At 35.8% G+C, this 13,071-nt stretch overlaps 1 protein-coding gene across 3 annotated transcripts in view; it reads left to right on the forward strand.

Moving 5' to 3' along the window:
* Nucleotides 1–13,071, forward strand: part of TBCK (TBC1 domain containing kinase) — an 88,511-nt gene that overhangs the window by 46,183 nt on the left and 29,257 nt on the right. For all 3 annotated transcript variants that reach the window (XM_005517498.2, XM_088056977.1, XM_088056976.1), the window contains one exon: nt 363–524. In XM_005517498.2, coding sequence (XP_005517555.2) covers nt 363–524 — 162 coding nt within the window. The remainder of the gene's footprint in view (nt 1–362; nt 525–13,071) is intronic.

Consider the following 13,071-nt stretch of genomic DNA (forward strand, 5'->3'; position numbering starts at 1 on the left):
TTCAGGTTTATATATAAAATCTTGCTATTTTTAATAGGTCTTTTTCCTTGTCTTTCTTTCATTCTGTCAGTTTTTTCTTTATTCTGTTCATTTTTTTGTCTAATTGTAAGTAGTTTATCTTATTAACTCATTAATGTCATCTTATTGTGAAAAAACAGTATGCATGCCTTAATACATAATTGTACTGCACCAAAAGAAAAATAAATTGCTTAATTCTTGACATACTTGAAATGTGAAAACCCACATGCTTTAAAGTATTCATTAAGAAGACTCTGATTTCCAGAATAATAATAACTCATTAACCCTGTTATTGTCTGTATATGCTTATAGAGTTTTATTTATTGTGCTTATTCATTACGCAGATGTCTTCCCTTTGCACAAAATTTTTCACTTGTGGGATACATTACTGCTTGGAAATTCCTCCTTCCCGTTCTGTATTGGAGTTGCCATTCTTCAACAGCTGAGGGATCGTCTTCTGGCTAATGGATTCAATGAATGCATTCTCCTTTTTTCAGACTTACCAGGTACTGGAAAGTACTGTTTCTTCTTTTGTTCTTTGTTTTCCCCAGTGTGTTTCTAAGTATATATTTAGAAGTCATGGTAGATTTAGGTAAACTCACTGCCAGAGTGTGTGGCTCTTAACTACAGGTTATTGTAATTAGTTGAGTCTTTTCACTGTCATCAGCTAACATGCAGTAAGATTGTTATTTCCAGGTGAATTGGAGTATTTTTGTGAAATTTAGAACAATTTAAAATAATTCAGAAGCAACTGTTTGTAGTCATGCCACATATAGACACAATCAGTTGATATGAATTATTTTTTAAAATAAATTGAATGCAATTCTGAATAGTCCTTTTCCTATTTGGTGGTGGTATTAGCCTATTTTCCTTTCAAACATAATTCAGTTTTTACTGTGGAAGTAAATAATATAAAATTATTAGGGAAAGCAGTATAGGAAGCCATTGGAATTATTGTTAGCTATTTCCATTTGAAATTGAAAGCTTTCAGAATAACTTTCAAAAGTGTATCAGAGTCTGCATGATCATTGTGTAGACGTTCTGTGTCTTTGCTCAGTGGGAGGTGATTCACCTATCCATACACACAGGTACCTTACAAAAATACTTCGCAGTTAACCATGAAGTTTGGATCTTCCTTCTGAGCAAGTACGTAGTAAGACGGTAGAATGCATTTGAACTGAGTAAGCCATGTCACCTTAAGAAGTGTTTTAGTTTGCAGTAACACAAGTAGGAAGGCTGGTGCACTCAGAACATGCTTGTATTAATTCTTGCATTAATTCCCTCTCTCCTGCTCAGGATCTTACTAATGTAACACAGGTCTTAGGTAAGAGGCTGGCACTGTTTTAAAGGTGTAGCTTTTCTTTAGATAACTCTAACTTTGGGGTAATTCCTGAGCTAATTATAGATTTAGTGAGCTCTGTTTGAACACCATGTGTGCAATTCAGCAATTCCTTTAAACAGAAGTTGTCCTTCAGAAGAACTGAAGGAGAGAATGAAGTCTGGAGGAGAATTTAAAAGCTCATCTTAAGTGTTGCAGTCTCCACAGCTGCAGAGTTTACAGAGGTTAGCAGTAGTCTAGGATATGGTACCAAGTAGATGAGGCTGAGTTCACCATTGTGTAAGTCAGTGAGTTATCATAAATTAAGCTCTGTAATTTCTTTAAATACTGCTGTCACAAATTTTTTCTCACTGTATACCCTTCTATATGGGTCTGGGTTTCAAAATTTGTCTCCTACTTGTTAGTTTAGTATGTACTATGCTACCTGCTATTTACTACTGTATTTTTCAATTTATAAGAAATTTAATTAGGCCATGCCTTACAGTGTAGAATTTTAATTTTCAATCTGTATGTTTAGTCATTTCAAATGTTCATGGTAAATTTGATGGGATATCTACAGATGGCTGAAATGTGAGTGCTAAACTGAAAGACTGATTGTCTCCTCCCCCATGTGTTAGCTGTATGTCCTAGTTAAGTACAGATCCATTAACATTTAACTTACTTTCTTGCCTAAGGTAATTTCTCCATATTTTTCTTTTTCTTGAAGGGTGCTAAATTATAGATTCCAATTTATCTTAAATCAGCTGATTTACTGACAGTGGGAAACATTTTATATTGAGGTCATGCACAAGATTACTTTAGTTTTTGTAGTATATATGTATTCATATAATAAAATTAAATCAGTAAAAGCTGTAGTGATACAATGTACATGCATTCTGCTGGTTTTAGTTGATGACAACTTTGCTGATATTCTGGTAGGAAATACAGGTTTCTGAAAAGATTCTTTTTTTCTTAAATTGGTAATGTCTGTGATATTTAGGATGTCAAAAATGGCACAATTGAGTATTTTGAGATTAATCTAAAGCATAGCATAAAATACTGCTATTAAAACTACTGAGGGAAAGAATAATAATGGTGAAAGACAATCCTAATGTCTTAAAAGTTAAATGTTGTTGGTCTAGCTTAATCAGTAACTTTTTCAACATATACTTCTTATGGCCTTGTGCCTTTGCTTTGTGACCTCAGTCTTATTTCTGATTAAAAAGTATTGACTGATTATGTATTTTGTCACCTGTGTCTTCCAAACAAGACTTCTGTTCTTTTGGTAGTGATGAATTGTGTGCCAAGGCTGAGAATTTTCTGAAAGTAATTTAAAAATAACCTTCACCTGAAAATACATCACTTCTAGGAAGAGATTATGTTGTTCAAAACATCTGCAATAATTTTAAACTAAAAACAATTGTTGCTCAACAGTCTGAAACTCCTGTGATTTTTAAGCTTTGTGTGCACTGGATTGGCTTTTTTCAGGCTTCCAATGAAAGTAACTTCCTTTATAGACTGATAGAGATATTTTACTGCAATCTTGATACTTTGTGGAACACTTTTAAGATTTATTGTTTTTACAAAACAAAAACCCCACTGCCTAATTTCCAGTGCACTGTATATAACACAGCTGGAATTACTGTTTTAAAATAATAGTGATGTGAGGAAAATGAAGGGGTGTTGCGTCCTCATTGATTACTCGGTTCTGAAAACCCTTTCCAATACTTGTCTCAAAGCTTTGGCCATATTTTATCTATAAAGCCAATACAATTGGGCAATACTTGCTATTTTTGGAAGCTCTGTTGGAGATTCTAATTTATTTTTATTAATGGTGGTAAAATATCCAATTTTACTGGACGGTGGTCAAACAATGTCCTGGTAGATTAGGAAATTTATTTGAAGATTTTAACAAAATAATTGGCTAATTAAGAATACTGGAAAATCCTTCTGTAACAAATGTCCTAGTTTGTTCTTCATGGAGCTGTATGAAGGGACTATATAAGCAGCTTCTAAAACTTAAATAGAATTTGATTTTTCAGGAAATTACTACTCCAAAGTGCTGAGTTTTTCTAATTTAAATTCTTTCATTTTTTCTTACATATTTTTTCCTTGTGTTTAAGGAGCTCTGTGAAGTACAAACTTTATTCAAACAATATAAATACCAGAGAATATTTAAGAATATTTGAGACATACAATCAAAACCAGCTATTATTGTTGCTAATTTTTTTACCCGTAATTTTGAGACTTTTGTCTAATTCAGGTGACAAAGAGAGGTCAAAGATAATTATGCATTACCTTTGTTTTTCCTGCAAGTCTGACATGTATTAGAATGTGTCAGGAAAATGAAAATGATGGCACTACTATGATGTGATTCCTGAGGTGCCAACAACAGAGACAGGACTCTGCTTTCAGACCAGTGCTGATTTGTGCTAAGCTGGTCTGGATATCCTGTAACCTCATGTATCAGCGGATTGAAAACCCAGAGGGCTTTTCATGCTTGAGGACCAGCTGTATAAGTTTGCTTTAAAATGTGCAGTTTTGCTTATAGCTTAGTCTTTAGAATCTTGCTATAAGTTTGTGTGATAACGTCCACTGTTCAACTCAAAAATTAGGGTTATTGTAGTTTGACTTGATTACCAAGTTCATTACCTGCTGTGCAAGTCAGCAGCAGCTTTTGTTAGGGAACACCCAGACATGTACAGCTCTTTGCAAACAGTTAAAGGATCCTTAGACCAATCCACTCCCAACTGGAATGGGTGCAGTATAGAGCCTGACAAACAAATCTTCCACCAGTGATCACTGCCAATATCAGCGCTGACATACAGAGATCAGTTACAGACTTTTGAGAACCGATGAAAAGATGTGGACAGATGTTGTTCAACAATAAGGAAATACCAAGCCTAAACATGAGCTAAAACATACTCAAACCTTTTAGGTTGGTTCAGTAAGTTTATATTCTGTAATTCTGGAGCAAGAGGGTTCATTCTTTTAGTGCTGTGTACCTTAGGAAGGTGTCTCTTTGCTGACTCCAGGCTAGTCAGTGCTTCCAAAGGAAGAACCTTGGCCTCAGATAGGAAGTTCATAAAGACTGACTGTAAAAAAGCAGTCCAGTGCAATGAGGAGCTACAGTAAAATGGTTGAAGTGGAAAACTTTGTGAGACACAGGCACGTAGCTTTAAGATACAAGATCTGGCTATCATCAAACCACAGACATAAATGATTCTCTGGGGAATGGATTTTCTCTAATGTGGGAGAAATTATTATATCCATTGCCATTCTAGTGATTTGCCAAAATGCTGAATCCCATGATGGTGGAAGTCATGTGAATGCTTAGAAGGATTGCATCCAGCTTATAAATGGAGTAAAGGTTGAAAATTATGGAAATTCTCCACTGAGATTGTATGGAGCAATTTTGAATGCATTTCTGTTGACAGCAGCAAAATTAGACACATATCAGAAGGCATGATATCATATCAGTTCAGATATGTTTCTGACCCTGGGTAGCTACCATTTTACTTTCTGCTGTTTTCCTTCCTAAAAATCCTTTGTCTGCGCACATCTGTGATCCATACGCTTTTATTCTACTGGAATTTTTGGTGGTTCAGCATTTAGTTAATACAGATCTGATAAGAGGAAAAAATGTCAGTTGGCCACCAAGTCCACACTGAATTTGTGGGTGTTTAGTGCCTGTTCCCATTTGTTTCACTGCTAACTCCAAGGAAAACGTAACCTCGAAGATTAAAACACCACCATTGAAGGGACTTAGAGATACAGTGGTTTTTCATATTCCAGTGAGCAGTAGGGAAAAAAAAAAAGGTAATACAGTATTTTGATTAGGGTTTGACTTTTTTCATGCATTTTTGAAAATATCTTACTGCTTAGATTAAGGCTGTGAGGAACAGAAGCCATAACAGTTCCTCTAAAATAGAACTTTTTTAACTTCAACTACAAAATTTTGACATATCGATCTGTTATTGTTCATGGAAGATGGCTCTGGAAAGTATTTTGCTATGGAGCTTGAGAAGCTGACTACTTTTTCAAGTTACAGTATAACTGAAGAAAAACAGCACTTTGGTCTCTTTCACATGATACACATGATAATGGGGTTATAACTATGACAAAAGTATTCATTGGAAATATCAAAAGACATCAGAATTTAAAAGAAGTCACTTTTTCTAGTTTTCTTTTCTTGAAATATGTCGGTCAGGCTGATATTTATATTAGCATCTTTTTCTGAGTATGGTGCTCATCTTTGTTATATTAGATGGCTTTTTGGAGATGCAGGTGTATTTCATGGTGCAGTTCCTCAAGATTATTGGCTTTGGGACAGAAGCAGAGATATTTGTCAGGGCACACCTGCTCACCAAGGCTGTCTGGTAGTGTCAGAATCTGTAAGATTGATGTTTTTTTACCTAAAGCTGTGGATTCTTTAATTATTCACCTTTTGCATTCATTGTGACACAAAGAAAACAGTTCTAAATTATAGATTCTACCCTCTTGAGACAAAGAGAAATGCTGGAGTGCCAACACACTAAGGAAAGAAAATGCTGAAATCCTGTATTGTAGTCTGTAGCTGTCACTGGCAGAAGAAAATCAAATAAATACCCTTTAGCAAAGGACCGTCTGCTGCAAGAGATGGCGCGTCATAAAAAGGGTGAAAAGTGATTTTCTCAGTAAAATTTTCCTAGTCCATGTCTTAAAAACAGTCTGACACAGCCTATGCCCCTGCTTCTTGAAAGAACCCTGATAGTGCTCTCCAGAGTGAAAAGGTACTTCAGAAGATACAATAATCCATCTGTTAATCACGTAGGATTTTGTACACCTTTATAATATGGAATAAAATAAGAGTGCAAGAAAGTAGACTGTCAAACATACTAGCATTTCTAGGACTTCTAGGCATGAACAGACAAAGTTCAGGCTGCTCTTATCTGAACTTTTTTGCTAGATGTGGTATTTTTCCTCATTACAAAGGTGTATTGGGAAAATATTTCCTTTTTTTTCCCATTAAAACTACAAGCATAGCAACTGATTCAGGATTAGACTAATGCTTAGAAAGCAATACTTTGTACTAGACTTCTTTCCTTTTTGCTTGCAGAGGACGTTGCTGACAGAGCAAGGTGCCTCATAGGGTATCTTTATGATTTTGTTATGCTGAATGTTTGATTACCTGTACAGGTATGAATGTTCTGCTCAATAATTTTTATTCTCTAACTGTTAATTGAGGAGAATTTCTAAATCAGCTGCACAAATAATGTAGTATTAAAAATTCTTGATTGAAATGTACACTATCACCACATTTCTATATGATTGTAGATATATTGGGGGTGTATATCTTGCATTGTAATAGAGATACACTTTACTAAAATACAGATTGGAATGGCAGTGTAGGCTGAAAGCTGGAAAAATCTTTCTGTCAAAATAAGAACGTTGAAATGATGTTAAGTGGACTCTCAGTGCTCTCTTATACTTTGGGGTAGCTGTCAGTTCCCTTTGATTTATTTTCACATAGTATTTCACTTAAACTCCTGCTTTTATAAAGCTGCAGGCTGTCTCTGTTCAAAGTTCTTCGTTTCTAATGTCCTAAGAGTACACTGGAGTTTAGTAGAAATCAACAGTAAGACCAAAGCTAAACATGGAGAACTAGAGCAGGATTTGTACCTAAAGGTAAGACTTTATTAATATTGCAGACTTGGAATAAATTTCAGGACTGCAGTATTAATACTAAAGGGCAGAACTTGTTCAGGAAGGGCAGGTATCCCAACTGGGAAGAGCTCACATCATATGTGAACAATGTTGCCTGCATTCTGAAAATGCTGATAAATAGTCTGAGTAACCAGCAGGGGTGTGTCAGGTGACACCTCTGTCACTTGGAAGATATAAGAAATCTAGAATTTAAGAAGCATCTGTAGGGGATGGGGGGGATAGGCTGGACATACTGCATTTGGCTTTAGAGCAGGGCAAGGAGCTGGATAGTCTCTTGCTAGCTCTTCAGCCTTCATGCTAAAAGAAGGCATAGCATCATTCTAAGGAGACAAATCATATAAGCAATCACATAATGTGATGAACCACAAACTTGTCTGCTGGGAATGCAACCCTGAAGTTACAAACTTTTATGTCTTGAATGTACTTTAATCCTTCCATGTGCAAATTCAAATGTGCGTGCTAACTTAGCTCTTTCGCAGAATAGGGGAACTTTTCCCCATGAGTAAGCTTATGAGTAAGTTAATTATGTTGCAAGATTTAAATAACTTCTAAAATGTATACTGACAAGGTTAGACTGCTGCTAGTTACTTAAAGCTATTAGATTTGCTATATACTAACATAGACTTGATTAGTGGTAAACACTGGAAGTTTTGGATCTCAGTAAGTTATCTACTGCTGTGCCAAATGGCTAGAGTATTTTTTAGAAATGAAAGCAGTTTTAAGTATGGGTACAAAAGCAAGATGGTTATCCTTCCTGTTTACAGTTGCTGTATTTATGGGAAATAACATTTCAATCCTGAATAAGATGTTGCTATCTCTAGCAGTTTGAGAGTGTTACATGGTTCAGGATACTCATTAGGCAGATCTAAATACTCTGTCTGTATTTATCTTTACCCATAGTTTTTCCATCATTGTTATGGGAGTGAACAGGTCAAATTAGAGGTTTCATCCTTTTCTCATGGCAACAGGTACTCTTTTTCAGGATTGCCTGAATTTTCATCTTATTTTAAAAGCAGAAAATCTGACTTACTTCATATTATTTCCTTATAAATATCCTGAAGGCTGACAGGACAAGCTAATGCAAAGGTCTTCTACTTATGGCTCTTAAGAGAGTCATCAGTTTTATAAGGATTTGGCCTGGTCAGAGTTTCTGGCTGTAGAGTTTTTAACAGGTTTATACCCAATACACCTGGGAAATAACTGAAGTACCTCATAGTTACCACTCAAATGGAAACCTATAACAGCATGATCTCTGTTTTTTCACGCTGAGTTTCAGTCTTTGTATATTATTTCTGTAAAGCACGGATTTAGGATAAAGAAGGTGAGTTTCACTAGTATTTCAGATTCTAAAAATGACTAACAGATATTTAGCGAAGAACAGCTGTGAAAAGAACACAGAAAAGCTAGTATTTCAGATTCTAAAAATGACTAACAGATATTTAGCGAAGAACAGCTGTGAAAAGAACACAGAAAAGCCAAAAAAGAGTTATTCCTTCAAAAATTGACTGTTGTAGGATGTTGTGTTGGTGTCACCACAAGTTCTTAATATCCATGGCTTTCTCACAAGTTTCTCCTCTGAGCTGATTCCTGCAATTCTGTAAACCTGTCCTTTTGTGCATCTTCTGGTTATTATATACCTAAGAATAATGTTCATTTTTCAGCTGAGCTGCTTTATTTCCCCTTGTGTATTTCTCAAGTTTTGCCTAATAGCCTTTGATTATTTCCATTATATATTGGGAATTCCTCTGCTTCTGTCATTGGCCAGTGTCCTACCCTGTGTTAGTGCTGCTCCAGGTGTCTTTAACATTTTGTTAATTTGTAAAAATGTCTGCTGTTCCATGAGGCACTGGCACACCTCATAAAAATGTTTAAAAAGCACTCTCTTGTCAGAGCTTAGCTACAGTCTCTATGTAATCTATTTCTGCCTTCTTTCTCAATAAGACATAGCATGTGGCATTTGGTGATTGACTTACAGAAAAGCTTTACTCTTTGTACAGTCACCTGGCATTCTGTGTCTTCCCTGCTCATGTCTATCCTGACACCATCACGTTTCCATACGGGAAGGCATTCTTTAGCAAACCTTTCCAGTGAACTGCTGAGTCAGAGAATTTTTACAATCACAAGAAAAGGATCCATGTTTGCCCTTTGTGCAGTCTGATGTCTAGGGAAAAATTCATAGTGTTTACTGCTGCTTCACTCTGCTGCTGTCCACAAAAGAAATGAAGTCATGCAACTATCCTGCAATGTATGAAATAAATAATGTAAAAAGAATAGTTCTGCATTGACCTTTTCATTTATAATAACCTTCTTACAGTAATAGATACAGTGATGTTGGATAGAAGTGTCACTTCTGTTCCTAGATTTGTCCTTCTAAATGTACACACTCAGTGTGACTTTTTGTATGTCATTAGGAAAAGAGAGTTTATGGCCTTTCACTTCTATTTCTTCTAAGAGCAGGAATCAGGAGGTTGGACTAACTGACCTATTCAGTACCCGAGCATTCATAGCACAGAGATTTTCTGGCCTATTTCTGTGGCTGTGTGGTGAAAGCTGGTGTTGCCTGGCAGGGTAGTAATAAAGTATTTGTGATGGAGATGTCAAACCAAGCTCATAATTCTGGTCTATTCCCAAAATGCAGAAGCCGTTTATTTTGGCTGAGTTTCTTAACTGGTATCCTGTTACCCAAGCAAAAGGCTCTGGAATTGATTAACTGCACACAAAGACTTGCTCTGTGTAGATTTTCATTAGGAAAGAGCCATTTGTCTTACGTTTTTCTCCGTTACTTGCCTTCGCTTGCTGTGAACAACATATGCACACCCCGTTTTGCTGTAAAAATAAAAAAATTCTATGTGCTTTTGTCACAGGTGTATTGCATTTAAAATGATGCTTTTTTCAACATCTGTTGCAAGTGCAATCTATTTCTCTCCTGTATCTATAATAATAAACCTTAAACTTATATAGCTTAAAAAGCAGCTATGTCAGGCTGAGCCATCCTTTTCAGTTGAGGCTGTGGATAGAGGCAGGCAGCAGCTTGGTAAGAAGTTACAGTTTAGCATGAAAAAAGCAAAACGGAAAACATCTTAGAATAAACAGTAAGTTTAGTTCCGAAAAGGAGCAAAATGTTTCAGTAGGCTTAATGTTAGGATGGGCCCATGGCAAAACCACGATGCTACTGTTAGACCGCTTTTCTTTCCCTTCTCTACTCCTGCCTTTATCAATTGCTGTATTATTTGCATATTTAGAAATGTCAAAGCCTTTTGATGCTGAGCAATTAGCTGCTGCTATAGAGTTGTTTCCTGTAAGACTTGATTTTTGCTTGACTGTGAAATACTTGAGCTCATTTGAGCCAGAACTCCTAAACATAATCTTTGAAAATGAAATTGTGACTGTGTTTCATAAGATACTTGGGCTCCAGCTTTGACTTTTTGAAATACAGGCACATTGCAATTTTTCAAAAATGGTTTGAAGATGTACTAAGTTTTGAAATTATAACTTATTTTTATAATATTTTTATTATGTTTTAAGTCGCACTTAAATTTTTTCACACTTCATATTTGAGGACACCATGTTATTCAGCATGTTTTCATCACAGATTTTCCAATGAAATAATTTGTCTTAGTAACAACAGAGGGCACGTAATTTTTAAACAACAAAATACACCAGTGCTGGGATCCTGGAGAGCACCAAGATGTTAAATATATGTCTCCATGAATAAGCATGCCCTCTTCATCCTTTCTAAATGTTACTTTAACTTGTTGCTCAAAACCTGGAGATTTATGCAGACCCTGCTCTCAGAAGAATGTTCATCTAAGTTGTTTGCTAGTGTCAAGTACTCTGGTACATTCTGCTGAGGTAGTCTCTGTTCATTTTTTCATAGTCCCGTTCAAGAATCTGGGTTCTGACATGATCTCTTTATGCTTCTGACATATCAATGGTATGTTTCTAATAATATGGAAGCTCTAATGTGTTCTGGCTTGTAACGTAGTGATTTGGGAGCAGGAAGAGTACAGGCAGGATTAATACTCTGTGAATGCAGTCTTGAGGAGATAACAAAAAATGGACTTCTCACTAGAGACTGACTCATTTGTCATATATTTGAAAGAGCATGGGAAGAAATCGGGATTGAAGTAGAGCAGCAGACCCTTACTTATTAGCCAAAAAGAGGAGAAAAGATCTTATCCAGCAAGGATGCACAAGATTGCATTCCATTTTACTGATTGCATCTAGTGACAGGAAGTGATTTTTCTGAAATCGAAATTGCAAACAAATGATGAAGAAGGGCTTGAAGGTTACTCAAGTGTGAAGCCTGTTCATGTAATGTGACTAATAAATATTCTGTAAATATTTATACCAGTTTAGTGTAGTCTTAAACTCCAATATCCTGAAAGTAATTGTTTTTTTGAAAAGAATGTGAGTAAATTATTTCACCACCCATAGTCTTGTTTCCCTTGTGGGTGCTAGATGTTGACTGTTCCCATATAATATGCATGTATGTGCCTAGGGTTTGCATGATGTTGGGGGACATTTTGTGGTTGTGGGGCTTTTTTATTGTTACTTGTGGAAACCACAATTGCCTTGCTGTAGTCTTTATTATGCATTATTGAGAAGCAGATAATTAATCAACAGACTGTAAATTTATTTTAGACTTTTAATCAAAAACCTGTAAATTTGTTTTAGGCTTTTGATGGCTTCCCCCACAAACCATTAAAAATTCTCTCTTGTTCTGTGGAGATTCATTTTAAGCCATGCCCACTGTTCTCCTGAAATGCTGCTTAGAAGAAATGAGAAACCAAGCATTCCAAAATCACAGAGCAACAGGCTCCTACATTTTTTACTTACACCCTGATGTGTGAGAACTGGTAATGTTTTTTACAAACATGCACACAGTTGAAAGAGATCCCAGCCATCCTTGAGTCCCTCTCCTAGCCCTGGACAGGATACCCCAAGAGTCACACCATGTGCCCAAGAGTGTTGTCCAAATGTTTCTTGAACTCTGTCAACTTTGGTGCTGTGTCCACTCCCCTGGGAAGCCTGTTCCAGTGCCCAAGCCTATTTTCCAGTTCTCTGAAATGGATTTCCTTTGGAATTACAGAGCTTGCTTCTAGGAAAAATATTTTGACCTGTTTAACATTGTCAGTCTCAATTACTGCTTTCAGCTTTTCCATAGCTTTACTGCAGTGTTCCTATTCCATCCCCCAGTTCTGTTTTCAATTTCAGATATATGTTGGCTATTATGCCCTCTCACAGAGCCATATGGTTCTCATGCTATTAATTATTGTTGTTCAGATTTATTTTTCTTACTAGCTAAATTCTGCATTAATATCTTTTATTATAGCAGTACTACTAATTTTTCCTTAGCTAAGAATCTCAAGAAATGGGGCTTATAACTCAATTGTAGCAGTCTCTTTACAAAAAAAAAAAATAAAAAACAACAAATAAAACCAAAACAATAAAAGAAACCACAGCCCCACTATAAATGTACTGCAATCTTGAACTGAAATTCTCAACTTTTTATAAATACAATGAGTTTTCAGAAATGTAGAAAAAAAATGCAATGTAATGCATATAAAGCACCTGTAATGATGGTGCTTTTGGGTGCTTTCTGAGCTTGAGGAATAATAATCAGTGAAAGGCATTTCCTCTCTTTACCTGAATTTAGAAATTGTGTAAAATTCTCCAATTGTGTGGATTTTCCTTAGGAATTATGTTTAATAACAGGCTTCAATTACAATATAGTTGAAATGCAAAATTGTTAGCTACTGTTGAGACATCACATAGTCCATTTATCTTTGACACCTATTATCCCAAGCAGCTAGGGAACCTGATATTGTCAAGGAAAATTGTGACTTTCACACATCCACAAAAAGGTTTTAGAGCTAGAATTAAACTTGATTAAGGCAGAGCTTTACTCTCAGACTTTTCCAAATTTTAGACACTAAACAGCACATAAACATGTTGTTATTGATGGAATTAAAGCATCTGCTGCAGATTGTACCTATCTGAATAGGGACAGCTTTTTAAATGGGAGA

This window comes from Pseudopodoces humilis, chromosome 6, assembly GCF_049639895.1.
Source record: "Pseudopodoces humilis isolate 2021_Gansu_Grassland_sample_001 chromosome 6, ASM4963989v1, whole genome shotgun sequence".
NCBI classification, from domain to species: Eukaryota; Metazoa; Chordata; class Aves; order Passeriformes; family Paridae; genus Pseudopodoces; species Pseudopodoces humilis.